Source organism: Pieris brassicae, chromosome 4 (assembly GCF_905147105.1).
Source record: "Pieris brassicae chromosome 4, ilPieBrab1.1, whole genome shotgun sequence".
Classification (NCBI taxonomy): domain Eukaryota; kingdom Metazoa; phylum Arthropoda; class Insecta; order Lepidoptera; family Pieridae; genus Pieris; species Pieris brassicae.
The window spans coordinates 2,292,145-2,316,945 of NC_059668.1; the positions used below are offsets into that span (position 1 = coordinate 2,292,145).

At 33.5% G+C, this 24,801-nt stretch overlaps 1 protein-coding gene across 2 annotated transcripts in view; it reads left to right on the forward strand.

Moving 5' to 3' along the window:
• The first annotated feature begins 2,421 nt into the window (after positions 1 to 2,421).
• Positions 2,422 to 24,801, forward strand: part of LOC123708936 (serine/threonine-protein kinase Doa) — a 48,427-nt gene continuing 26,047 nt past the window's right edge. Inside the window, exons 1-3 of one of the 2 annotated variants that reach the window (XM_045659963.1) lie at positions 2,444 to 2,577; positions 3,074 to 3,111; positions 4,795 to 4,934. In XM_045659963.1, coding sequence (XP_045515919.1) covers positions 3,109 to 3,111; positions 4,795 to 4,934 — 143 coding nt within the window. In that variant the 5' untranslated portion in view covers positions 2,444 to 2,577; positions 3,074 to 3,108. Of the gene's footprint in view, positions 2,578 to 3,073; positions 3,112 to 4,794; positions 4,935 to 24,801 lie in introns of both variants that reach the window. The other variant, XM_045659962.1, reaches the window with a different exon arrangement.

The window sequence follows — 24,801 nt, forward strand, 5'->3', positions numbered from 1 at the left end:
CCGCTCAGCTAAGGGTGGCTAGGCCCGCAAGATTGGCGCCGTCGCACTCCATACTAACATAGGGCTATCAAAATAGAAGTTTCAATATTTTTTTCGGATCTGATTAAAATTATTTATTTTAATTCAAAATTATTTAACTGCCTGGAGGCAGCATGTTTCCCAGCAAGCATGATCATTACTAACCCCAGCTATTAATAGTGTTTTGTTTTAATATATGTATCTTTTAATTGTTAAATATATAAATTAAATTAACTTTGCATTTTAATAGTATGAGGATAGAGTGAGTTATGTGTTTTATAAATACAAAAAGTTTTCGAGTAGCAGTCTTTGAGATTTATGTCAACCCTATTTACACGTTTCGCCCCTTCCCCCGTAAATTTGCGCACTGCGCACTCTATCAGCTGATTCCCGCCAGGTGCTCCGCAATTCCTACAATACTCCTTACTATTAAGTTGGCCGAATTGTAACTAGGATAAAGAGGAAGTTTAGTTTACTGGTACTAACGCATTCTGTAACGAATTACAAGGTCACTTCATACAATCCGAATTCTCAATTAAACATTTTTTAGATATATGGTAGCCAATTTTAGTACCACTGTCTAGAAGTTTTATTATTCAAATTATAAAATATTTAAAATTATACCTATAACTCCCAACATGCATCAACAAGCATAACTGAATGTTTGAATATTACAAAGGTTTTAAGCTATAATCCGCACTCAGTCAGTGATATTAATATTATCACTTAAATTATTGGTCATGTTTTTAATGTTGGCGGCAATGGTTTACTGTCAATTTAAGTGTTTGCGTTTCCGTGTAAATGCATGTTTTAAAAGTTAATTTTAAGCTTATAGGAGTAAAAAATTAAACTTGATTTATGGTAATATGAAAATTATTAGTCTTTTGATAATTGAATATAGTCTTTATAACAAATATTAATGACGGTATTGATAAACTACGTCACACAATGCTACCAACTATTATTGCCAGCTCATAAATTATTTTACTTGTCAGGTAATTTTGTCATTATATAGTCACAGAAAATATCATTCAAATGCAAATTTACTTCATATTCTCATTTTATTTTTACTTTTTGCATACTTCCGAATCTAACGCAATCTGCTAACTTAATCTCGATTATTAATTAATATAAATTATAAAAAGTGTATACGCAAATATCTTAATATAAACCTTATAAATATCAAACGTGTGCCATTAATATTTTTAGAAAACAGTGTCTTACTTTTAGCTAGTATCTACGTGGTTGCCTTATATTTTTAATGTAACTTAATATTTTTAAGCGAAAGTAATGGGTATTTTCCTGTTACTTTTAAACTATCTTAAAATAAGTAGCATTTAAGAATTATTATTATTAGACATTTATTTCAAATAGAGTAGTTAACATATCCTTCAAAGACGCAGTAAAAATAGCAGAGAACTATTTTTCAGATTGAACTTCACTTAACACTTTATTTAATCATAATAATAAAGTATAAGTTACGTATGGAGTGTTTTTTTATAAACTCAAAGTCTAATAATTATTATTAAATTATGCAACATAATGTCATTCATATTTGAAATATAAACAAATTCAATTTCCAGATTGACCGCTTAACAATTACTTACCCTGTAAGTATTTTGTACAAACTACCTTCCCAACCGAAAATCCTTTGTTAAAAAATACTTTAGCAGAAGGATAATTTTCTACAAAATAATAACAATAATCATAACGAATTACTCACAATCATATTATGTTATATTTTTTAACCTCGTGAATGTATATATAGACATTAAGAAATAAAAGTTTTGAAACGGTGTATAGGTGTAACGGAGCGATCAGATCATATTAATAATTTTTCTTAAACCTTTAATTTGCCTGACTCAGTTATCTTATTCATCTAGATTATATAAAAATCTTTATTGTTAAAAAAATCTAGACTAGATATATTATATGATTATTAAAACTACTACTGAAAGCGTACGATGGCTCGATCTAAACCACCGACGCTAATCTCGAAATGAGACTCAAAGTGGAATCGTAAATGTTGCGTTTGTTGGTCGAACGTTAGTGATGGCCAAACAAAATTATAAAGCGAAGCAAGCTAATGAGTAAGGTCAATCTGGCACGACTGCGTAAATCTATCTAACCATGTATACAAATAATATCTTAAAACTAAGGCCTAAACTACACGCTGGTAAAAGAGACCGGTAATAGTGTTCTGTGGGCCAGGCATTCCGCTACCTGCGCACCCGCCGACCATTTCCTGGAATAACATCGGGCTGCCAGGTTCGTTCACCAGCTTTCTAAATTAGATGGTTCGTTGTCCATAACAACTACTACGAGTATAACAAATTTGAATTTTAATATTGCTTTAGCTAGAACTTTTGAATCTTGAATACTGGCAACACTAAACACCGCTACCAACGTTAGAATTCCTGCGGTACTGCGTTTGGATCGATGTTCGGGCCCTTATTACGAAGAAGCATTCTTCAAGGTTCTGCATCACGAACTTGGAATTGTCTAAGTAATCTTACACAGTTAATCTGGAACAAATTAAAGTATTTACGTGATTTGAGGGTAAGTTAATTTTCAATTTAAACTGTCATACCATTAGCGTACGTAGGGCTCCATTGATTAGTGGAACGAACATGGCGTCAGCATGTAAATAACTATGACATTTAGCTTAATATCGTTTAACGTCGTAAAATGTCTGAATTATTCTAGAAACAAATTCTATGTAATATTAAGTTGATATATATGCGTAAAAATGGTTAAATTTATTTATAGAACTTGTTTTCTGTTTCAATGAAGTTACAGCTGACGAGTTTTCATAAGTAACAAAATGTTATTAATTTAATGAAACATTTAGCTTTCGAATTAGGCAAATATTATATTTGCCTTAAAAGAGGGATCCAAGTTGAAATTAGTATTTTTATTATTTGCTAGATACAAAGGCTCATGTAGGCTGAGCTACAATTAAGTGTTAATTCAGTTTACACTGCATGTGGTGTGACATACGCTAGCAAATCAATGTGACCAAACACTAAGGTCTAAATGAATTCATGTTTTTCAGCTTTAACTGCTTGGAACGAGTATTGGTACCTCTTTATGGTAAGTGAAAGTACCTCAAGTACTTTCCTATTTGTAATAAGCTCATACTAAGAGTGGACAAAGCATTGATGGTACCATAAAGCATACATTGCATGAATGAACAAAATTTAGCTTAAAGTAACAGTTTTCACTTATATACCACACTTTTTTAACAGTGAATTATGAAGTAATGTTTTGCTTGTTGCGCGCATTCATAAATCAGATTTTATTACATTAGCAATGTAAACATTTAAGTTCTTAACACACTACTACATGTTTAGCACATATTCTTCATTTTAAGGGTTACTTTCTAATGCATTGCAATAAGTGATTTTAAACTTGACTGAAATTATAAAATTCTATTTCTCAATTGGTATCACCATATAGATACTATAATGTATACAATTAATCTTCTGTTTACTTTAACTTACTACCAAATTATAATTATTCTTGTAAAGCTGACTACTGATTATAATATACACATTGCTTGATAATTGTCCAATACATATCTAAATAGTAAAATATATAATGAATACAGTAAAAGCTCTTTACATCTACGGAACATGTTCATACTTATGCTGTAAATACAGAAACCAAGTATAAAAAAAATAAAAATATTGAATATGTTTTTAGGTGGTAAAATAAAATAGAATGGAGATATTAAAAACCATATTGTTACCAATAAATATATTGTTCTCAGGTTATAATTTGAAGAAAATTATACATTGCTAGTTTTATTAGGAAAGTTTACAGTTTAAACCTATGAATGAAATCTTTAGCTGCATATAATGAATCTTTTAGCTATGAAAAGTGGAAACCTAAATAAAGTTTAAATAAGGAGCTTTTGCTGTTCATACTGTTTACTGGAACAATTCTGTATTGTGTTAGTAGGTCTTTTCTTGACAAGCTTCGCCCATACAAAACAAGCACAAATATATGTTATATGTATCCATAAGTCTTTCATGTATTATTTGGCTGAAATGCAGTTCTTTTCGGACTATACATTACTCAATACTCATTATGTCATCCCAGCCTTAGAGTAAGATTAACTGTTACCACCAGGTGAATAATTTTATTTCAGACACCCACTATTTCAAAGTTGCCTATACATATTGTAAATTGCATATTTTCTTTTACTTAACTAACAGTTGGGGAGATTTTTTTTGACAAAGAGTTAGTAGAAAATAACAACATTATCAGTTTGATGGTTCATTAATGATTTGAATTAGAACTTTGAATTGGTTTAAATAAATTTTCTACACTATATTAAGTTTGTGTATTTAACAGTCATGCATATTAGCAAGTGATAGAAGCCTAATTTATGATGCTGTCAATTTTTTATTGACAGGAACATAATTATTACTGGCATTTTGTTTTGATGTTTATAGTGGTGTTAAGCCATTAGCTAGCCAGATGTGGAAATCAGTATTAGTACAACTTTTCTTTATTTAGATAATCATATAGTATATTTAATGATTGAGAGAAAGTTGTTTAGATTCTCCCTGAAGGCTTAATAGAGCTGTGGACCTATTGTGCTAGAGCTTTTATACAATATTTATTACATAATTAGAATCTATAATGCTGTTGACATGCTTGCTTATAAAATGCCAATAATGAAGGCTGACAGTAACAAATCCATACATGGAACATATTAACCCAACACGCTTATTCAGCCTAAGTCTTATGAGTGATTAAAACTTTCAGATGCCGCGTACTCGTAGGAAGCATTATGCATCTCACTCACGGTCAAGGTCGAGGTCGTATGAAGCTAAGCGGCGTCGTATTGACGATGGACCTGCAGAGGAGTCGTATAGGAAACGCAGCAGGAGCCGTGATCGTGCAAGGTATGGCATTTTTTTGAATAATATGTAAGAAATACTCACTGTATCCAGACAATTTCCTTATTCTAAACTAAAAACTTAATAAATTAAAGGTTAAGTAGTAGTATTTGCATTTTTTAATGCCTAGCTTTGCCGCAGCATGCTGCCATTTGTTGACCATAATACAATCAAAACCGTTTTATAAAATTTAGTAAGTAAGAGACAACATGATATTGTCTTACTTTAAAACATCGCTTCTTATTGTAAATTTGCACAAAAATCAATATAATTTACGTATATATTGTTTAAAGCGCCATCTATAGATAACTGTTGGTAACTCTTAAGTACAAAATTATTTACATTAAGATAGTTTCACACTACCAAAGTAGGTGGCGCTAAAAACTCTTTTTCAAAACATTGTGGGTCCACTGAAAAAAGTTGTTGGTGACTGAAACAAAGAGCTAGAGTGGGCCCATTTTTGATTGTATTTTTTGGCTTTACTCAAACGAATTATTTTTCTTTCTTCTTTTTGTGAAAATTATTGTTGAATAAACATAATTATGATTACAAATGATTTTAACCTCTTTCATTAAAGTAGCGAAGTGATAGCAATATGTTTTTTATCACTTCCTTCCTATCATAGTTGATAATTGATAATGGCCATGTCATATCATATCTATAGGTACAGTCGACTCTGTTTTTACTTTTTACCCTTGATCTAAATTTATTAATCTTACTAATAAATGATACCCGTAAAATATGAAATGTGCTTAAATTAAAATTTCGCTAAGCACGATTACTGCTTTTCAGCCGAAACGTTTTCACTTGAAACAAAAATAATGTTAACGTTAAAAAATATTTATTTATAGGAGGTCAGACGTCAAATATTTAGTTTATCCTTATTTTTGATCGGCAGCCCAACAGTTATGTTAAAAGGTTCATACAATAAATTACCATTCAGCCAACACTCACAGCATATAAGGAAAAAGAAATTACACATCTCGAATGTAAACAATGTTTCGATTATACTACAAATTTTGTGTCAAGACGTAATCGACTTGACATCTCCGTAATATATGTAGATTGTTAAAATTCACCGTTAAGATTCGATCTCACGCCCTCTTTAACGAAAAAGGGTAAAATGAGTTTAAAATTACGCACGGTATGATCGGTATTGGATGATTTATTCGCGTAAAAATTGGGCCACGGCACTCGTCGATCGATAAGAAAAACAAGATTTTTTTTATATAGCTTAAGTATCAAACTTGATCTACGTGTTTTAGTGCCTATGACATATTTTCCGAAGTTTGGGGTCTGATTCAGCGAATGCCTTCGAGATTATAGGGATACCGTCCCTTGTATAACCATCTAATAAATTTGCTGTTAAACATAATAATGAAATTAAATTTACTTGCAAAGGGCAAGGCACAAGAGCCACGATCTTTATTTATTTATTAACACGTGTGTGTATGTCACAAATACATTACATAATGAATATTTAAAAAAAAAACGAAAATAATTAAATCAAAAGGAGGGCGGCCTTATCGCTTTCGAGCGATCTCTTCCAGGCAACCACTAGGCATCTTTGTGTCATAACAATCATTTGTTTTCGGTGTTGCTTTAAATTTTCCAGTTAAATAGAAAATAGGTAATACGGCTGGTTAAGTTAGGCATTTTACAAAGTTTATCCGAAACCAATTTATAGTGTCTCATACATGACCCATCGTAATATCCCTCTGTTGTCTGAATGTGGTTTTTTGTATTTGATGTCGGGGTTTCCGGCCAAGGTGCCAATCAATTTTGATATTAAGGACCGTAACTAATTATACAGCGTACGATATTATAAAGTTGTTCAATAAACGCCTGCGTTTCGTGAGAACAAAGATATCGTGAAAACACATAATCTTGAATTTGAATTAGATAAGATAAGGGTTGTTTTAATTCTGCTTTTTAAATGAAATAACGGGTCCGTATTTGCTTTGGTTGTTAGTTTATTTGATTTTAACGCGTAAAGTGTTAATAATGTTGAGTAATAAGAATGTGAGAATTGTGATATTAATCTAGTTTGTTGAAGTGGGATCGTTTTTTCCCCCCGAACTTGTTCTTACTCTGAGTCCTAGACTACAATAATTTCTAATAAAATATGCGCCATATAAAACGAGACCACTTTTTGCAGGTTTAGTGGAGTTTTCTCCGACTTAGTGGATATATTGTGCACCAAAATATGTAGTAGTATACCATACTGCAATTAAAACTAGATGCAATAATGTTAATGAATATATACCAACACACTGTTTTCAATACATTTGATAAAGTTCTATACGAATAGTACTCAAACAGTTTTTTAGTTCCTTATATACCTACGGTGCACTGCTTTTGTTTTCCGCATACAATTTATCTATTTACAAATTAACAAATTGGTAATTCTTTTTATTTGTTATATAATCCGCCCGCAAAGTTATGCTTTATCCCATATACGTATGTACTCCACACTCAATGTTTTTATAATTCAATCAACATCTGAACATTTTCAATTAACAATTAATTTAACAATTTCAATACGTAACTGTAAAACGTAACTACTTGCCGTACTGGTTACGTACGTACCTACGCGTATACGTTGACTGATTACATTTTAGTTTATAAAAAATATTTTTTACAACAGTTCAACTGTAAAAATATCTAACCGCCACAAGAAAACATTTAGACAAAGACACGAAAAATTTGATTTTGTGACGTAAAGATTTTCTTTATTTTGCACACTCTGCAAAAACCTCAATACTAAAAGAATATATTTTGTTTGTAAGGATCTAATATCTAGTCTGTTTTCTATATGTCGGGTCGCTAATAAGTTTTAAAATGGCTTCAGCGCAAAAGCGTTGCTGTCCTGACCGCTCGCGAACCAGCCTTGCACCTACAAAACTTGTTTGGAAGTCCCTGGCTATGTTTTTAACGAGAATACTTCGCCATTCGCATTGCTTATACAATGAAATTCGTTAAGGCTATTTTAGGTCACTGAAGATACATAACAAATTGAATATATATTCTATATACTAAAAAATTTAATGTGCGAATTGATTGAATATCAAGAGTTACTTTCAACTTTATCTTATAATTATCAATTCTAACTTGACATAGATTTACTTGATAAATTATTTAGTTGTAAGCTTTTAAGCTAAAAGCTTTAAATTAACATACATTTTAAAATATAGCGCCACATTAAGGTTTTGGGTAATGAATAAATTACGTCTGTCAATGTGGAAAAATGTATTGTATTTTTGTTCGTCTGTCAATTTGATATGTCGGTTTGTAATCTACTCCAAATATAACACGGAACAAATTAATGTGTTAACCTTAAATGGTAGTCGCTTTTTTATAATGCTTAATAATTTGTATGTTTATAATGGTACTGATGAATGGTTAGAGGTTTAGTATTGAGAAATTAAACCAATAATTAGGCATGGTTTATGTCCGGGATTATTTTGTATTGAATTTTATGGAGGCTTACCGTAAAGTTTACCTCCGCAGATTTGGGAAGGTCAATTGATAGTGCTGATAGTTTATCCGGTTTTATTTTTGATTCACCACTGACCTGTTATACCTATGACCTTCAGTCATAAGTCTGAAGAAGAATCAATAAGCGTTTTTTTTTTATACACAAAGGACATACGTAGCCAAGTTTTGGTCTCGTCATTGCGTTGGCCTTAATGGTTCATGGTACGAAATAACAGGTCGTCTAGGCAGCTTTTATTCATAGTCGCTAAGTCATTTTTCCTAGGCTATATATATAATCGCGTGGGAGTAATAAATACTTTTTGATGCGTTTCATTGATACATGTATTCATGGAATTTGAAAATTTGTTGCCCGTATCCGCAGATTTCTATCAGACAAAGGACTGACAGCTATAATTGCGTGTTAGCCTCAATTACCAATGTGCAAAAATGGATTCGTTTACCGCCGATTTGAGTCAATCAAGGATGTAGTTGAAATTATCTAGACGGTTTTACCAAACGAAATTTTTCGAACAAATTTCCATTATTTACATTGTGTTTAGATTTCTTTCGCAAGTGTATGTCAAGGGCCCCGAGAAGGTCGCACCGAAACGGAAATCTTAATGTTATCTTTGGACTTTTAGTCATCACTTAAATGATAATATACTGAACCGCTGAAGGGCGACGGTCAGAGCCTAGTACCGTTAGTAACGGAACTTAGCTTTATGCGTTTGCAGCAGAGATTTTCATACGAATAAGTATAGAGTAACGTATATCCCGATTGATAAAATAAGTGTAGCCTTAGTTGACTGCTCTTGTTATATCTCACTTGTTAAAGGCTATATGAATTGTTTTGATTCCTACTGATGTAGTTATTCCGCTATTTAGAATTAAGTTTAGAAAATACTCCCGAATTCGGAGAAAAAATTTAACTGAAAAAAAACAAGGTGTACTAACTAGAACTTTATCTAACACCACAAACGATTATTAAAAGAAAAGCTTTCTGAAATTTGTCGTCTAAGTCTAACAATACTTACCTGTTCGGTACCTATTGTAGATATTAGTAACGAAGTTTTGATATTTGAAAAAAAGATGAAATTTTATAGAAAATAGATAATTGAGGTAATCGATTTTAATTAAATCATTTACAAGTTAGAAAAAATTAATGTCTCGAGACTGGAGCCTTCTTACCATGATTATAAAAAGCTTTTAAGTTTTAAAGTTAATTTTAATTGATTTGCTACAGCTAATTACAGGCTTAATTTAATGCGTAATTAGTAAGTTAAATTTAAGAATAATTTCGTGAACAGGTGGCAAAATAGTTGTACGACAGGGAGTCGCGGTGGGGGCTAGGTGTTGTTCTTGACACAGTAAAACTAGAAGTGCAGTAGGTGCAACCGACCCACGCAGAGCAAAGACAAGTCTAGGTTTTGTCGAAGTTTTTGTATGAAAGTAACTGTGATGAGTTGTCGAAAGCCAGCGATATTTGTCGTTTATGAAGCGTTCCTATCACTTAAATGTTTTCAAATTTCATGTTTTAATCAATTTTATTTTATTGTACCTATATGTGTAGACAAAGATGTACAAGAAAACTGTTTCACGAATATTCTTATACAGACAATGCAATGGGTTGTGGACGGTGGTTGTAAAATATTTTTAATGTAATTAGATAAATTTTATCATAAAAATATTGCTTACACAAAGATGTATTAAAATATAGATATTTATTTACCGGACAAATGCATGTTAATACATTAAAATGATGCATGATTAACTGTATTGCCTCAATAATTCAGATTTTAAAAGACCTCTAAAGGTTAAATTATACGTAATTACATATCGAATTGCTACAATAAAACAAGAAAACTTGTTTAGAATCTCATAAAGTGGTCTTATTGGGATTTTGATAATTGAATTGCCATTAAATGCGGAAAATAATAAGGGTAATATAATATATTTATATGGTTAACCTTGTTTGAGTTAATGTCTGTGTTCTGTCCTTTTTTGTTCAGTAAGAGCATTCACTTTCACACATTGCACATTCGGAGATAATACAAATTACAATATATTAACATTAAAGATTTTCGGAAAAGTTTATTTCAATTGACTTAGCACACGGAAACACCATTTGGATTTTATTACGGATGTTGGTAGTGTAGTGTTAGATCGCCTTACCTTTTTTTTCTTTTGGTGCCTCTCCATTAATGGAGGTTGGCCGAAAGTCTCGTGAAGCATGTCTGGTCCTGTGCCAGATGTATTAACTCTTCCGCAGTCGCAATACCCGTCCACTGTCTAAGGTTACGAAACCATGATTTTTTCCTTCAACCAACGTGGCCAACGCAACTTTCCATTTTTTTATGTAATAGGAGGTAAACGGGCATGTTGCAGGAGCACCTGATGTTAAATGATACCGCATGACACTGACTTTGCCAGAAGCCTCGCAAATGCGTTGCTGACCTTTCAAGAAATGGAACGCTCTTTTCTTGAAGGACCTTAAGTCGAATTGGTTGGGAAATACTTCAGTGGGCAGCTGCTTCTACATAGTGGTGGTGCGCGGCAAAAACTGCCTGAAAAACGCTCAGTTATGGAACAATGATCCAATTTAATATTGTCTAGATCACCTTATCTTACCTAACTTATGCGGATTTAAAACGAACTGCACATTTCCACATTGAGATTTCGCACATCACCTTTCAAGTTTTCATATAGTCATATAGCCTTGTGGGCCTTAGCGTCCTCAAGTACACTTCGCCATCGCAATCTAACCAATGCTTTCTGCGAATTGCGAACCCCTATTGTTTCGAGGTCCCTGACAACTCCATCCCACCAACGCAGCCTTGGTCTACTGGGTCTACTCTTGCCACCGGTTTGTGAGTTCAGGGTTGTTCCCCTTTCGGTGCACATGTCCCAGCCACTTGAGCCTGTTGCACTTTATAGACGATGTTGGCGTCGGCTAGGATGTTATAAAGTTCATCATTGTAGCGAATACACCAAACACCGTCGTCGCAAACAGGACCAAAGATTTTGTCTTTGTTACTACAAATTCTCAGAGTGCATTGAAAAAAGAACATGTTTTCCGAAGACGAAGTCCGTAGCAACTTTTGTATAACGTGTACAGTCTTTAATTCTTATGTATAATAGGCATGATAAGGATTTATTCGCGAAATCTGCATACAGTTTTAGCTCTCCATGCCACAAGGCGGAACAGCGCGATTCCAATTTATGTGCAGTATCGGTTTTGTGGCACGAATCTTGAAATTTATATTCTATCCCTATTGAGGTCTCGATTTCTAGCTTAACTATCATATATTTGCGATAAAGTTTATACATAAAACCTCTAAAAAGACGTTGATTTTAATGTGTATAATTTTATTTTCTTAACTTTCACTCCCGTTTTCTCACGGCTGACTATAAATTTTATTAAATATGATTAGTTAGACATGGTACCTCGGGACTTATGGCCTATGCAAATAATCAATTCAATCCTCTTTATAATTTTAATGTATATATATATGGATATGTCTTATATTTAGTGTTAAAAGATGGTTATGAGGACAATTTTTTATAAGTAAATCATTGACGACCTGCTGCTATCAATTTTTTGTAACAAAGTAGTTATGATAATAATAACACTTTGTTTACATCATATTAACACAAATAAGGAGGAAATTAAATTTAAAAAATTAAGACCAAATGATCTAAATGAGCGGTCTTAGCCCTAAAAGCTGCCGGGTCTTCCAGACAACCCAAACATAAGTAATATACAAATTCATACAGGTAAAAATATCAAGAAATACCCTATATAATAGACAAACTACGTATGTATTAGGTATTGAAATACTAAACGGTAGAAATTGCTCGAAAAACATCTCTCTAAGGAGAATCATTATTTTTTTATACATAACGAATACATAATTTTGAATTTAAGATAAATAGATTACCGTCAACCGTCACGCATATGTAATTAGTTAACCTTTCCTAATTGTTCTAAACCGCGTGCCCTTAGCTCTCAAATCGTTTTGACACCACTAAACCCAAGGTTCATCATTAAGATGATCGCTTCCTCCTCCCGTACTAACGTATTGGATTACAGATTCGAGGTCGCTTTTCATATCCTGTTAATTTAACAAAGGCCTATTGAGTTGGCCTCGCTAAGTTCATTCTGGTATCATCGTGGTCCTATATAGCTCGCAAATCATCTTTTCTTCACACAACTGAACATATTATAAATTTCAGCTCCCTGTATTACTAGTATTTGTAATGTCTATGGTTTTATTTGTATAGTATTTATGGTAGATTTTCAAATATCCATTGACGTAGCTGTAAAAAAAGATCTTTCAAATTTGCTTGAACAAATTGTATATGCAATGCGGCTTGTCTCTTAAATCCTTATCTAAGTTTTTATTACTCAACAATAACGTCCATATATATCACAGACAATCTATTAAAACGCATTTATTTAATCTGTAATCTAATCGCTGGCAATTTGTGGTTCGAATGTTTCAATCTTCATTTAAGAGATCGTAAAAATCATTCTATTGATACAGTTATTATGTGATTCTATTTCGATTGATTGCTTTATTAGGTGCTGGATAATAGCTAATGCTCCAGATGTGTCGCTTTTGATAAATATAATGAAGATTTACCTACTTCCTTCTTGAAAACAATTGTAATACATTTCAAGTAACAGTCACAGACACTTTAATATTCTGTTGGGAAACTGCGAGAGTACTTTTGAAAATTGTCCAATTTGAATACTTCTGACGAGTCGAAATTTCTTTGTTCACAGGTATTTAATAAGCTCACAGATTAATTTTATATTATTAAATATATAGTAGGGAGGTCTATATTTTTTTAAAACTATTTTATCAAATAAATAACTCAGTACGATTGCTTTATGTAAATAATGAAGTTATTATACGGGTTATAAAACAAAGTATGACGATTGATGATACGTTCATTATGAGTTGTTGGTTTATATTTCCGGAGTTACTCCTTATCGTCGAAAGTGATTCAGGCAATGTCGTATTGTCACGTATACAGAACTGGGGCTTAAGCGGTTTAACGCCTAATTAGCTCGTTTTAGTGAAACTCGGAACAATTGCCGTCGCCGACTTTGAGTGCATTGACATAATGATATAGTGGACAGTTGTCACCGTCTAAGTCACCGCAGCTTGCCCAATGGACCACGGTAAATCAATACGTGATATTGTCCACTGCTCATTGTTGCGCAGTCAAATGATGTAACTAGAAACTGTAACAATACCTATCCAGTTTTTAAAGATTCCAAAAGTTGGTGGTTTCGTAATGCAATTATGATAAAAAAATAATTGCATCAGCAAATACGATTATCAATCTATTTGAAACGGTCATTGCAATAAAGAATTGATAGGACCTTTGACAACTAACATATTCTGAAAGTTAAATTTAAATTTCGATTTCTGTTTGTAGAGATACATGTTATGTTCTTACGCGTCAAACTTTTGTTTTGCTAGTGGTTTTTATAAACGCTGTTGCTAAGGTGTCTTTCCAGTTAAGAAGCCGTTATAGGAGAGTTTAGGTGCAGACAGGAGTGCATTGTAGGATCGATTAGTGAACCGGTCCCAGTACGTTGACTCCCTGCGCCTACGATCGCGAATTGTGCCTCTCGCCATTGCACACCCGTCCCTCCCGGCTTACCCCCGCGTGGACAAGATCGCCTTGTATCCAAACCAGCGCCCTTGTTGATTATATTTATAGGCTTAATATAATCTCACGTATATTTGTGCCTGGATTAGGAGCGCTAAGCAAAAGTGGTACAATTTCTTTAACATTGATGACAAAAACAGTAAGACACGAAAGTTTCACTAGACGGATGACAGGTTGTGCCGGTATCTTGTTATTTTAAATGCACAAGTCCGCGTATGTGTAATTAGCTGCAGGTGTGCCGTCTCGCAATAATCATGCTTAGGAACTTTTTAGCGTTCCCTCCCTCACACGTTTTCCTTGAATGTTTCCGTTGTACGTAGTTACTATCGTATCTGAAAGTATTACTCTGAGTATACTTCGGACATATGAGGAAGAATTTTTATGTTCCCTTGTTTGTTTAACAGACAAAGGATAGACAAGAAAATACACAACCATATTATTAAATCTGCTTTATTCGGGAACTTAGCGATGCGTTTAGTTATTTATAAAAATGTGATTGCTCACAGTCCCGCGAAACGTAAAATTTTCTAATATCTTTTATATGAAACATACGGAATTGGATTTGACAATGGTTAGTTATTTTCTAAATTAGTGACTATTTTAACAAGACTAATAAAATATAGAAATGGATTGTGAAAATCATTTGCCAACCCTAAACATAATTTGCAGTACCAGTATCAATAAGGTGGTCTATAGTTTTTCCAGACACTTTCGTACTAGTTCCTATTCCAGGTATCACATGTGCCGTGTTGTTTACGGAGAAAACTTTCCAACATACAATCGGCGTATTCCATAGATGCAAACACACCTACTTTACTCAAGTTAAATAAATTACAGTTTATGTGTGTGTATATATATATATATAAATGTGTATGTTTAATATTATGTATCTAATAAGGTAATATTTTGAGTAGGCTAATTGTATAATTGCCTATTTATATTTTTAAAGTTATATATTTTTTATTTCATTATAATTCTATAAGAGAGCTTTATATTGATGTTTTTATCTAATTATTAGTTAACGTTTTATTATAGGATTTTATGCATATAATTTTTTTGAAACAAAATGTCTTTATCAATAAATTACACTTGTGCAAAGCTGGGACATATCGCTATTCAAAGGGAATAGCTTAAGGGCAGAGCGGGAGGGACGACGGGCATCGAACCCGGCGTGGGTCGGGGGTCAGCGTCGCGACGTGCGTTCATTAGCGCACACATGCGCTTGCGATGATTCCTATACGCGTTAGGTTGTCTTGTTAGAATAATAGGTTTGCTTAGTAGGAATCACTTTATTTAATTAATGCAATCATAATTTCGTGTATAACTATAGCATTATGTCAAATGTTTAATATCATATCTTCATATACGTTATTGCCATAAATTACTAAAATTAAGGAATTTCCAAAGCAATCAAATGCTGAAAAAGTTATGTTGCAAAATCAAACTTAATTTCGCGTTGATACTTAAAAGAATTATGACCTTTCTCAAGCTGTTTTTATAATAACTCTTAAACTAGTTAGATAATGTATGAACCTGCATATAAGAAGGTCGAATCGGTGTCGAAGGTTTCTTCGCGGAAGCCGTAAATTTTTTGTTTTCCGCAACTTCCAATCTTTGTATTATTAAGTGCAAGATTGAGTAAAATGTCCTCGGTTTTGTTTTCTTTTCGTTGATGGCTGTGATCGATAAATACATCATTTCTCGCTTGGGAAGATGACTCTTGACGTTCTGACGACTTCGGGACAACGTTCTTGTCACGGTCAAAACGAAGGTTTGCGGTTATTCATATGTGGAATAATAAATTGCCTTTGTATATTTAAATTATTCGTTTTATAATGTTAATAACCACCCACCTTAACGCATAGGTGCAAGTCAGAGTTGTTTCAAAATCTTCAGACCGAAGACGTAGATGTTTTTGAAAAATATGGTAGGACTATAGTTTAATTCCGTACACAGGAATGTTTTTAGTGTTTATCCTAAAAACAAAAAAATCCCAATAAATTATAGTCAGGGCTTTACTTGGTGAACGCTGTGCTAGTAGTGATATAGGAAAGTTGTTGACCTATGATTTGAACCTTGTCTTAATTCAAGACATTAATCTAATTCGGATATCGAGACATGTACAATGTATCAGCATGAGTCAATCGAGAAAGTAAACCAAGCATTGTTCCGAGTGGATGCGCGGCACAGCGCATGCGGCGAGCGGCGTGGGCGCAGCCAGCGCGAATTAAAGCAGCTCTCTATTCATTACTCATCGTTATTGCTATAACCATTTTGGGAGACGAAAGCTAGTGTAGGCTTATTGAACTTATAATTATTTGTTTTGATAATAAAAAGCCTCGATTCGAGAGTGATAGTCCTTTCACTTTTCTATTTGACCCCGCACTTGCTGTTATGGCATTAAACGCGATTAGAATATACTGAAATATAAAGCCTTTTTTTCACGTCACTTTGTACACATGAATGACCTTTGTCTCTGCGAATTGTTTCACGCTCACTGAGTGCTCATTTAAGTGAACGCCGACCCGACGCAGCAATGTATATTTAAAACATCAATAAATTATTAAATATAAACATCCTAAGGACCTTGGCTCTTGTTGATGTGTAAAGAGAATTATTGATCGTTTGGGAAATTAATATTTGCGAAGTTACAAAGGAACGCCGCGAGGTGCGAATTTTATCGTTAAGATTTTTCCTGTCCTGAGTAAACTCTACTAAATAAACAAATGTCATAAGAACTAAATACCTGACTGCGCGTATTCTTTTTAAGGTTCTTTAAACAAATATTAACCAGCTTACTATTGCGTCTGGCAATTAAGATGAACTAGTATCGGTTGCAGAAAAAGTATAATAATGTGATTTCTCATTGTGAACGTTGTTCGTAGAAAGTAGTGACGGTCGTTTCAGCTGATAACCGCAGCTATATTGTTCTGTCGCCAATGTTTATTGAAAACAACATTTCTCGACACTGCCGCTTTGTCTCCGATTAAACCAGTGGGTTTAAAACTTTATTCATATACATTCACTTTGGTCGAAATTAATATTATTAAAAAATATTGTAGATTTTATAACGTAGAAACATTTTCATGGCTACGTATAAGTATTATTTGTGAATTCAATAAATATGCTTCGATTAAAAGTTATAAACATTTCTTTGTGGTAAGACTTGAGGTGTTTAAATTGCAGCCCGTATGTACTGACGTTGCAATATGCCAAAAATGTTGGAAAAGACGCGCGCAACCTTTCTCCCATCTTACGAATTATAAACCGTATCATATTTTTACTTTCGCTACCACTGTTTCAATCAAATTTGGAAATTATAATCTTAATTAGATGCCACTAATTAATTTGGCTTCAAAATGTTTACCTAAACCATTACGCAACGCTGAGAAATTTTAAATTTAATAATTTAAACCGTGATATTCTAAATCTGGCATAATATTTTATAACTGAGACTTTCTCTTATTGTTCTGATTGACTCACTTGAGCTTTTTATTATTTTGATGGTAAATGAATACGTAGTGTAATATAATCCTGCGGCAGGAGGTGGGCGGCAAGTGAAAGCTGCCAGAGGCTGGCAATCGCGTCGTATCTTATAATTAATAGCAATTTGTTGATTACTCTCAATTTCGCAGAAGTAAAATGATGTCAATCGTTTTTATTGACTTACTTCCACAATCGAATGTCGCTAATGATCTTATTGTTTGACTGTATACCATTGGTACTTTTCATTCGATTGCTATAGATATATTCATCATGTGCTTCGTGTGTGCCTGCCTACACACGCTAACGGTTGGTAGCAAAAACCTAATATAAACCCTCAATGTTTTCATCGTATGTACAAATTGATCAGTGAAAACTAACGGATTTGTTTTTCTTTTTTCTTTTACTGGCCCAAATTTTATATGTTTGTAATGATGACTCGACTCGTGTTAGATGTGAATGCTAAATAAACAGGTGACATGAATTAATAAAACTTTCGTTCTCTTAATTGTGATCTCTGAGCATGAGCTGAATCGAATCTGAATAGCTACGGTGTATAAACGATTCGTTGCAGTAAAACAGTTCAATTAAAATAATTAAATAAAAAGCAATGCCACTGGCGGCCTTATCGCTTTCAAGCGAAATCTTCCGAAAAATGTAGATGGGGTGAGCGTAAGAAGTGCAGATATAGCATAAGACATAAATTTACTCAAAATTACTTGAACAACACTAATGGAACGAAGCAATTACAACATATGTTTTATTTAACAGTGAAAGGAACAATAAAAAAGATATACCAATCACTGTACAATCATTTTATCGTCTCCGTATTTTCTTACGCTAATTTGGAAAATCGCTAAAAAGGTCTGTTGAGGTCATTGGATGTAACTAGGGAGTGCAGTTACAAGTTACGTAATAGTTACCGAGTTGGCATGCCCATATACATTATAGGAGAAGGCGGTCTTGAAGGTCTCCGTCTAGTCTCTTCAGACATGTAGGCTCCTAATTGTTCATTATGCACCCATGTTCATTTCGCTAATACTACTAAATATGCTTCATGCCTTTGATTAAGCTTAGATGTTTTATACTAATATCTATGTATAGATGTTCTTGGGACTCGCGTGTTGTTAAAGATGAAGATTTGTTGTCAAGTCATCAGTAGTCGGGAGGTTCACCTGAAATTTTATGAAAATTTTGAAAGAGTTCTATGTATGAGCTTTGTTACATATGTTGGCAGTACAAGCGGCGATGTTGTAAAAACCAATACATAACAAATTCTACATTAGGTTTATAATTTTAATTAAGCAAATGATTATTTATGTTCGAAAAGAATTAAGCGAATTAACTATTTATTATTATTTATATGCTCGATTTTAAGGGGTGGCTTTTGTTTATGTATAAGGCTTCGCAGAATTTGTGCAGACAATATCGCATTGTGTTCTAGCGAGGATGCGTGGGTGTTTAACTCATTCAAGTGGGTCACACGGACATCGGTGTGATAATTAATATCTGCTTTATTGTCTTCACTTCGTACAAAGAATTATTGTTGCAGAGAAAGTGGATTGTGAGAATACTCAAGGTTATATATGCCATGTGAACAAACAGATTATCCAAATTTAATCCTCATGTTATTCGTATTTCTGTTTTGTTATAAAATATAACCGTTTAGGTCTGGGCCTCAGATTCCTGTATTTGTTACGTTATAATTTCTAATAGGCAAGTAGGTGGTGATAAATTTTCTGTGCCTGACGCACACCTTCGACTGTTTGGGTCTAAGACATGCCGGTTCCTCAAGGTGTTCTTTCGCAGGACCAGTTAATGTTAAATGCGCTCAATATATATGTACAGTGGACAATAGACAAAGCAAGTTGAAACCATTAAGCCAACTCTGCTCATAATTGCATAGTTTCAAACCGAAAGTTAAATCCCATCCACATTTTGTTTGAGAATTATTCAGGACGGTGTGATGACTGTATACAAATTTATATTAAAGGATGATTATACGAATAAAGCCATTGTAAGACCAATTACCTGTCATCACATGTGTGCGTCGGCGAACCGCATTTTGAGAGTCCACACAAAAGACTGGTACGACATTGAGCTACAGAAGCTTTGTTTGTATGAAATTTAAGCTCCAAAAGTAGGTAATTAGAACAAACTCAGTACCTAGACTGATACAGTTAGTCGCGGTCCTGACTCATCAATGCCAAATTATTGGTGTTAACCCAAATTATCCAAAACATTTGCCCATTGTAATATTGGAAACATTGTAATAATATTTATTACTTTCATCGAATAAAACTGTCTCTTACGAGTTGTGTTATTGCTGATTCGATAATTGCTTCAGTAATTATAGCTTTTAATGATTATTATTTTCCATAAAACGAAGCAATAGTTTATGAAGATTTATTTGTGCGATGATACAGTAATGTATCGTTTATTGCTATTCTTGTTCTTTTAAATGGCCCGTGTACGATAAAGATTGGTTGTAAGAGCTAGTCCACTAATGATATAAAACACTAAAATTCCTATAAGTTCTCATATATTTTTTAATATTTATGTGACGAAACAAATACAACTTGCTTTTGTATATTATTAGTTAGGATAATAGTATTATTGTATTGAACATAAGACTTAGTTTCGCTAATACATGCATTACGATGTCCGACGCGATAGCAATGACTTTGAACCTCTCCTTCTAGACATCATTTACATAAAGTGAAATAAATAAAACGTTGCAATCTACGAGCCTCCGAGACATGTTTAACGGCCCGGTATGACATTTTATCGATAATGTATGCAAAAGCATAGTTGTGTTATGTATGCGCGATCAACTCACTCGTTTAATGCTCTAAATAAAGGCAAAACCGTGGCAGGTTAGTTGATTATGCTAATTGGTTCATTTGTTACCTTTTCGAGCATATAATAGGATTTAGGTATCAATTTACATGACTCAATATGCAACTGTACAGTTCTTTTACGAACGTAATGAGCCCGCACAATGAGGGAAGCGATTGTGCTTAGAGGACAATCTGTTTCAAAATGGCGAGAGGTTCTAAAGAGTGTAATTAAAGCTCCGGTCATTGATATTTCCAATCAGTTATCTTAAAGGGTAGGACAAGTAGTAAGTAAACAAGATTTCCCTTTATGGATAGGCAATGCATCGACCGCCCACGTATTGTTCTGAAATTGATGGAGGTGTTCCGCTAAAACTGCGTCTTTCGGTAATTCGCGTACGCGGAAGTACTTACTCGCTTCTGGTTCATTTTATATTGGCTTGTTAATCATAAAGGGAACGTAATTGTTACGAATTATTCACCTTTCGTCCGTGAGTGGTCAATTTGTATTGGTATATTTATTGTTATAGTTTTGTCTATATGATATAAAACACTATGTTTTGTTAAGATTGTCAATAAACTCTCTCCAACTTTCTTAGTTTATAATCTTAACACGTCCTGAACGTTTAACTGAAAGGTCAAGCTAAAACTGTTTAATATATAATTAAATGTCAAATCACTGACGCTTAACGTTTTACTGTATACTACACAACTACTTTTTTACACCTGGAATCATTGTTACATACTTATCATCTAGAGTTTGCGTAATCGTAACAATTTGGTAGTGCGTAAAGCGTGTTTACTTTTGTTTTCAAACGTCTTTCGAGGCCGACGTGACCTTGATTTTAATCCACCCAGTGTGGCTGCACATTGTCTGCAGCCGTTTGTCATCGGACGTGACATGATTTCCCTTTTTATCAGCGTAATATTAATAAGCGAAAGTCACCTTTGCACCTGGACGTGATTCCTCTAGCTTGTAACTTATAATGATATAGAATGACGTAAAAGGAAGCGATCGAGAGCCTCTTCCGTTTATCGCTAATAATGACTTCTGCTTAACATATTAAGGCTCGCTCAATTACTCATACAGTAGCTTTTATCGAGTCATTAATTTTCTTAAATCAATTCGTCGGAGTAGGAATATTTTAATAATAGGATTGATAAGCAAGGTTTAACTGGATTTGCAAGTTTCCATATTTGTTACAATTTCTTGTTTGCTTTGCTTTGTTTATTGTAAAATAAAACTTATTTTATATCAGTCTATCCATTTGACGTTCAATTTTTGTGTATTCATTATTAGCTATGTATTTATGGTACAGTATTTCACAGGTATATTTATATAGTATTGTTTAACAATTTTTTTTAAAAACAAAGATTATCACACAATATGTGGAAGATTCATATTAATTGTATTTTTCTTAAGATTTAAGATACCTAACGCACCTGTTCATAGAGCGCAGGTGCTAATTACGCTAATAACTGATAGGGTAATGACCATGCAGTAAAAGGGATCCTATTACTAATGAAATAATTTATTAATTGCTTAAGGTATTCATTTTATATTTACTTAACGGTATACGTTTTTTTCTTCTTCATTATATTTCTCATCAGATAATTAGCTTTAATGCTATGTTATTCATAAAATTACCAGGAAGATCCCTCGAGGATCCCCAATTTCTGGGTCAATATGACGAAATAATTATGAATCAATATGGTTTTTTGCTGATTTCTAATGGTGCGAAATTAGTGCTGACCGCCTACACATAACTTTTTATCACTAATGGAAGCCTTTCGATGTGCTCCCAAAACCTAAGAATGCCAATTATAGGAAATGTCTGCAAGAAATTGCATGGCTGGTGGTATGTAGTGCACACCTACGCGTCTTTGAGTCTTACTGTACTGCTACTTGTATGTTGACAGTATTATGCCGTTTAGCCTCTTATTTCGGTCATATATAAAACTTATTTCTATAATATGTATACTTAATTTTTACTTACATGCCAATCGTAACGGATTAATTGGATTACATTTAAATGAATTAGTACTTACAAACTTACTTTTATGATTATCCGTCTTCCTTTGTGGAAATTAATAAGTTTCTATATTTATATTGGATTATAGTATGTATTTGTATATTAAATGCATTTATTATAAATTGGTCCTTTTTCTCTTGTTTTGTTTGGAGACAGCAGACTGCGTGAATCACTAGCAGGATCTTTGTTGTTCTTCTCGGAAGCGCAACGGGTGAACATTCCGTGGGAAAGGTATTTTAATACTACTCTCGGACTGTATTCACCTGCCCTAGTTACACTTTAAAGATTAATCGATATTAAACATTTAATATTGTCAGGTTCCAAAGAATTTTTTCGTTATAGTGTTCTGTGTGTTATTAGGTTGACATTGAAAATACTTAGTTGTAAACGAAATATATCATTAAGCATAGTTCCGTAATGTAGACAAAGAGAGGTGGTTGACACAGGAGACTAATTGCGTGAAAATTGTTACAATGCCTAGCGGTCAAATCAAACTGCATGATGAATCTAAAATCAAGTGATGTACGTGTTATATTTGGTAGCTATACGTACGAATTTTGACCTCGATGATTAACGTTAACCGTTACTCGTAACTCGGTTATTATTGTGTTAACTTTTGCAATACATGAACATCTCCACCCAATGCTAATGTACCCTAATTACCGAGAAACTTGCTCTGAGCCCAAAAAACTAATTAGCTTTATACTACTGTAGATGCTAATTGTATTTTTCCCCTAAACCCGGGAAGTCCATATAAAAGTTTGAACATTTGGTTCATATTCAAGTCGTGTTTGACGGATCAGGTTTGAGTACCATTTACGGAATAGAATTAGTTCCATGCGGTCATAACAGCTAACATTATGCGGATATAATATTATTTCGACTGATATTATTGAAGTTTTTTGCTCCACTATTCGGGCAGTCTTTCCATTTATAGATAAGATTTTGTTTTAAATTTTTAACGAGAATTATAGCGATCGGTTCCACGGTTGATAAAATAATAGAACAAAGCGGTTCGTTTATTTTCGTAACCAATTTCTTATTTCGCCTAGCTTTCCTCCAATCTTTAGACAAAGAACAAAGAAATAAAGCAATGACGTCCGCCAGTCTGACCGATTTTTCTTTCGTTGGTCTTGCCGGCCCAGTAATGAACATTTGGGTCATTGGACCTCGTTTGTTGGTTGCTTACCGCCTCCGGTGTGTTTTTTGCTACAATTGAATGACTCGACACGACTTGGCGTATCATGTCTTGACATAGTCACTTAAGTTATTGTTGTTCAAGCTATATACCTCATGCTACAACATAACAGTTTGTTTTTGAGTAAGTCGTAGGTGCATCTGTACTCTCCACTCCGGCGTCCTTTTTTAAAATTGAAAAGCCTTGCAGCTTTCATTGCAATATTTCTCAGTATAAAGTAAATATGTTAATAGCCTAACAACGGTTTGACAATGTGCGAAAACTGAGAACATGACGAATTGTTACAAATTATAACGGTTGTGTCGGTACTTTTGACGTTGATTCAGAGCTCATGTCCTAATTGATTTAGTACCTCGTTGCGCAACTTTTGGGTCAGCGTTTGAAGAAAAAAAACGAAAGGATAAGAATCCGTTAAACGAACTCATAACTTCATGACGCATGTGAGAATTATTGTATTGTTTAAATTTTACTTGAGAAATTATTGCTTTGTAGATCAGTGGGTAACATTTAATGTGTTTTTGAATTAACTATGCCACGGGCCATGCATACGTGGAATACTTAAGCCTTTTCACTGCACTTCATATATTTTTATTTGGTAAACCTATAAATCTCCGCTTGGGTGAGCCATCACTTTGTGGAGGTGATGAACATCTATTTACATCTATATATACAACGCTGTTATATAGGTCACAGGCGTTGCACTTTATGCCTGCAGGGGAGTAAAATCATAAAAGCGTGTAATCGTTGGCAGTGACATACATCACCAATGATATAGCAATAATTTCATCGCTTAGACATTTTTAGTCATATATTTAATAAATGCGAAAGCTAAGTTTTAATCGCCAACGTGTTTTTACGACTATGCAGTGAAAAAGTGACGAATAATCAGGATTTGAATCGATTTAGGTGGAGAGTTTAAAATTCAATAGGAACTGTATTTGTGTTGAAACTCCTTCAATGTAAATACATACTTAATATTAACACATGTTTTAACATTTCTCTTCTAATCTTTGTTTAGATCATTTTAATATTCATTTCACAAGTAGGCAGTTTTAATTTATGTTTATGTTCCGAAGATCAATCAATTAATTTTAAGTATTGTTTTGGCAGTTAACTTTCACTGTTCTGATTAAAAATTTATGACGTCTTTGTCCTACACC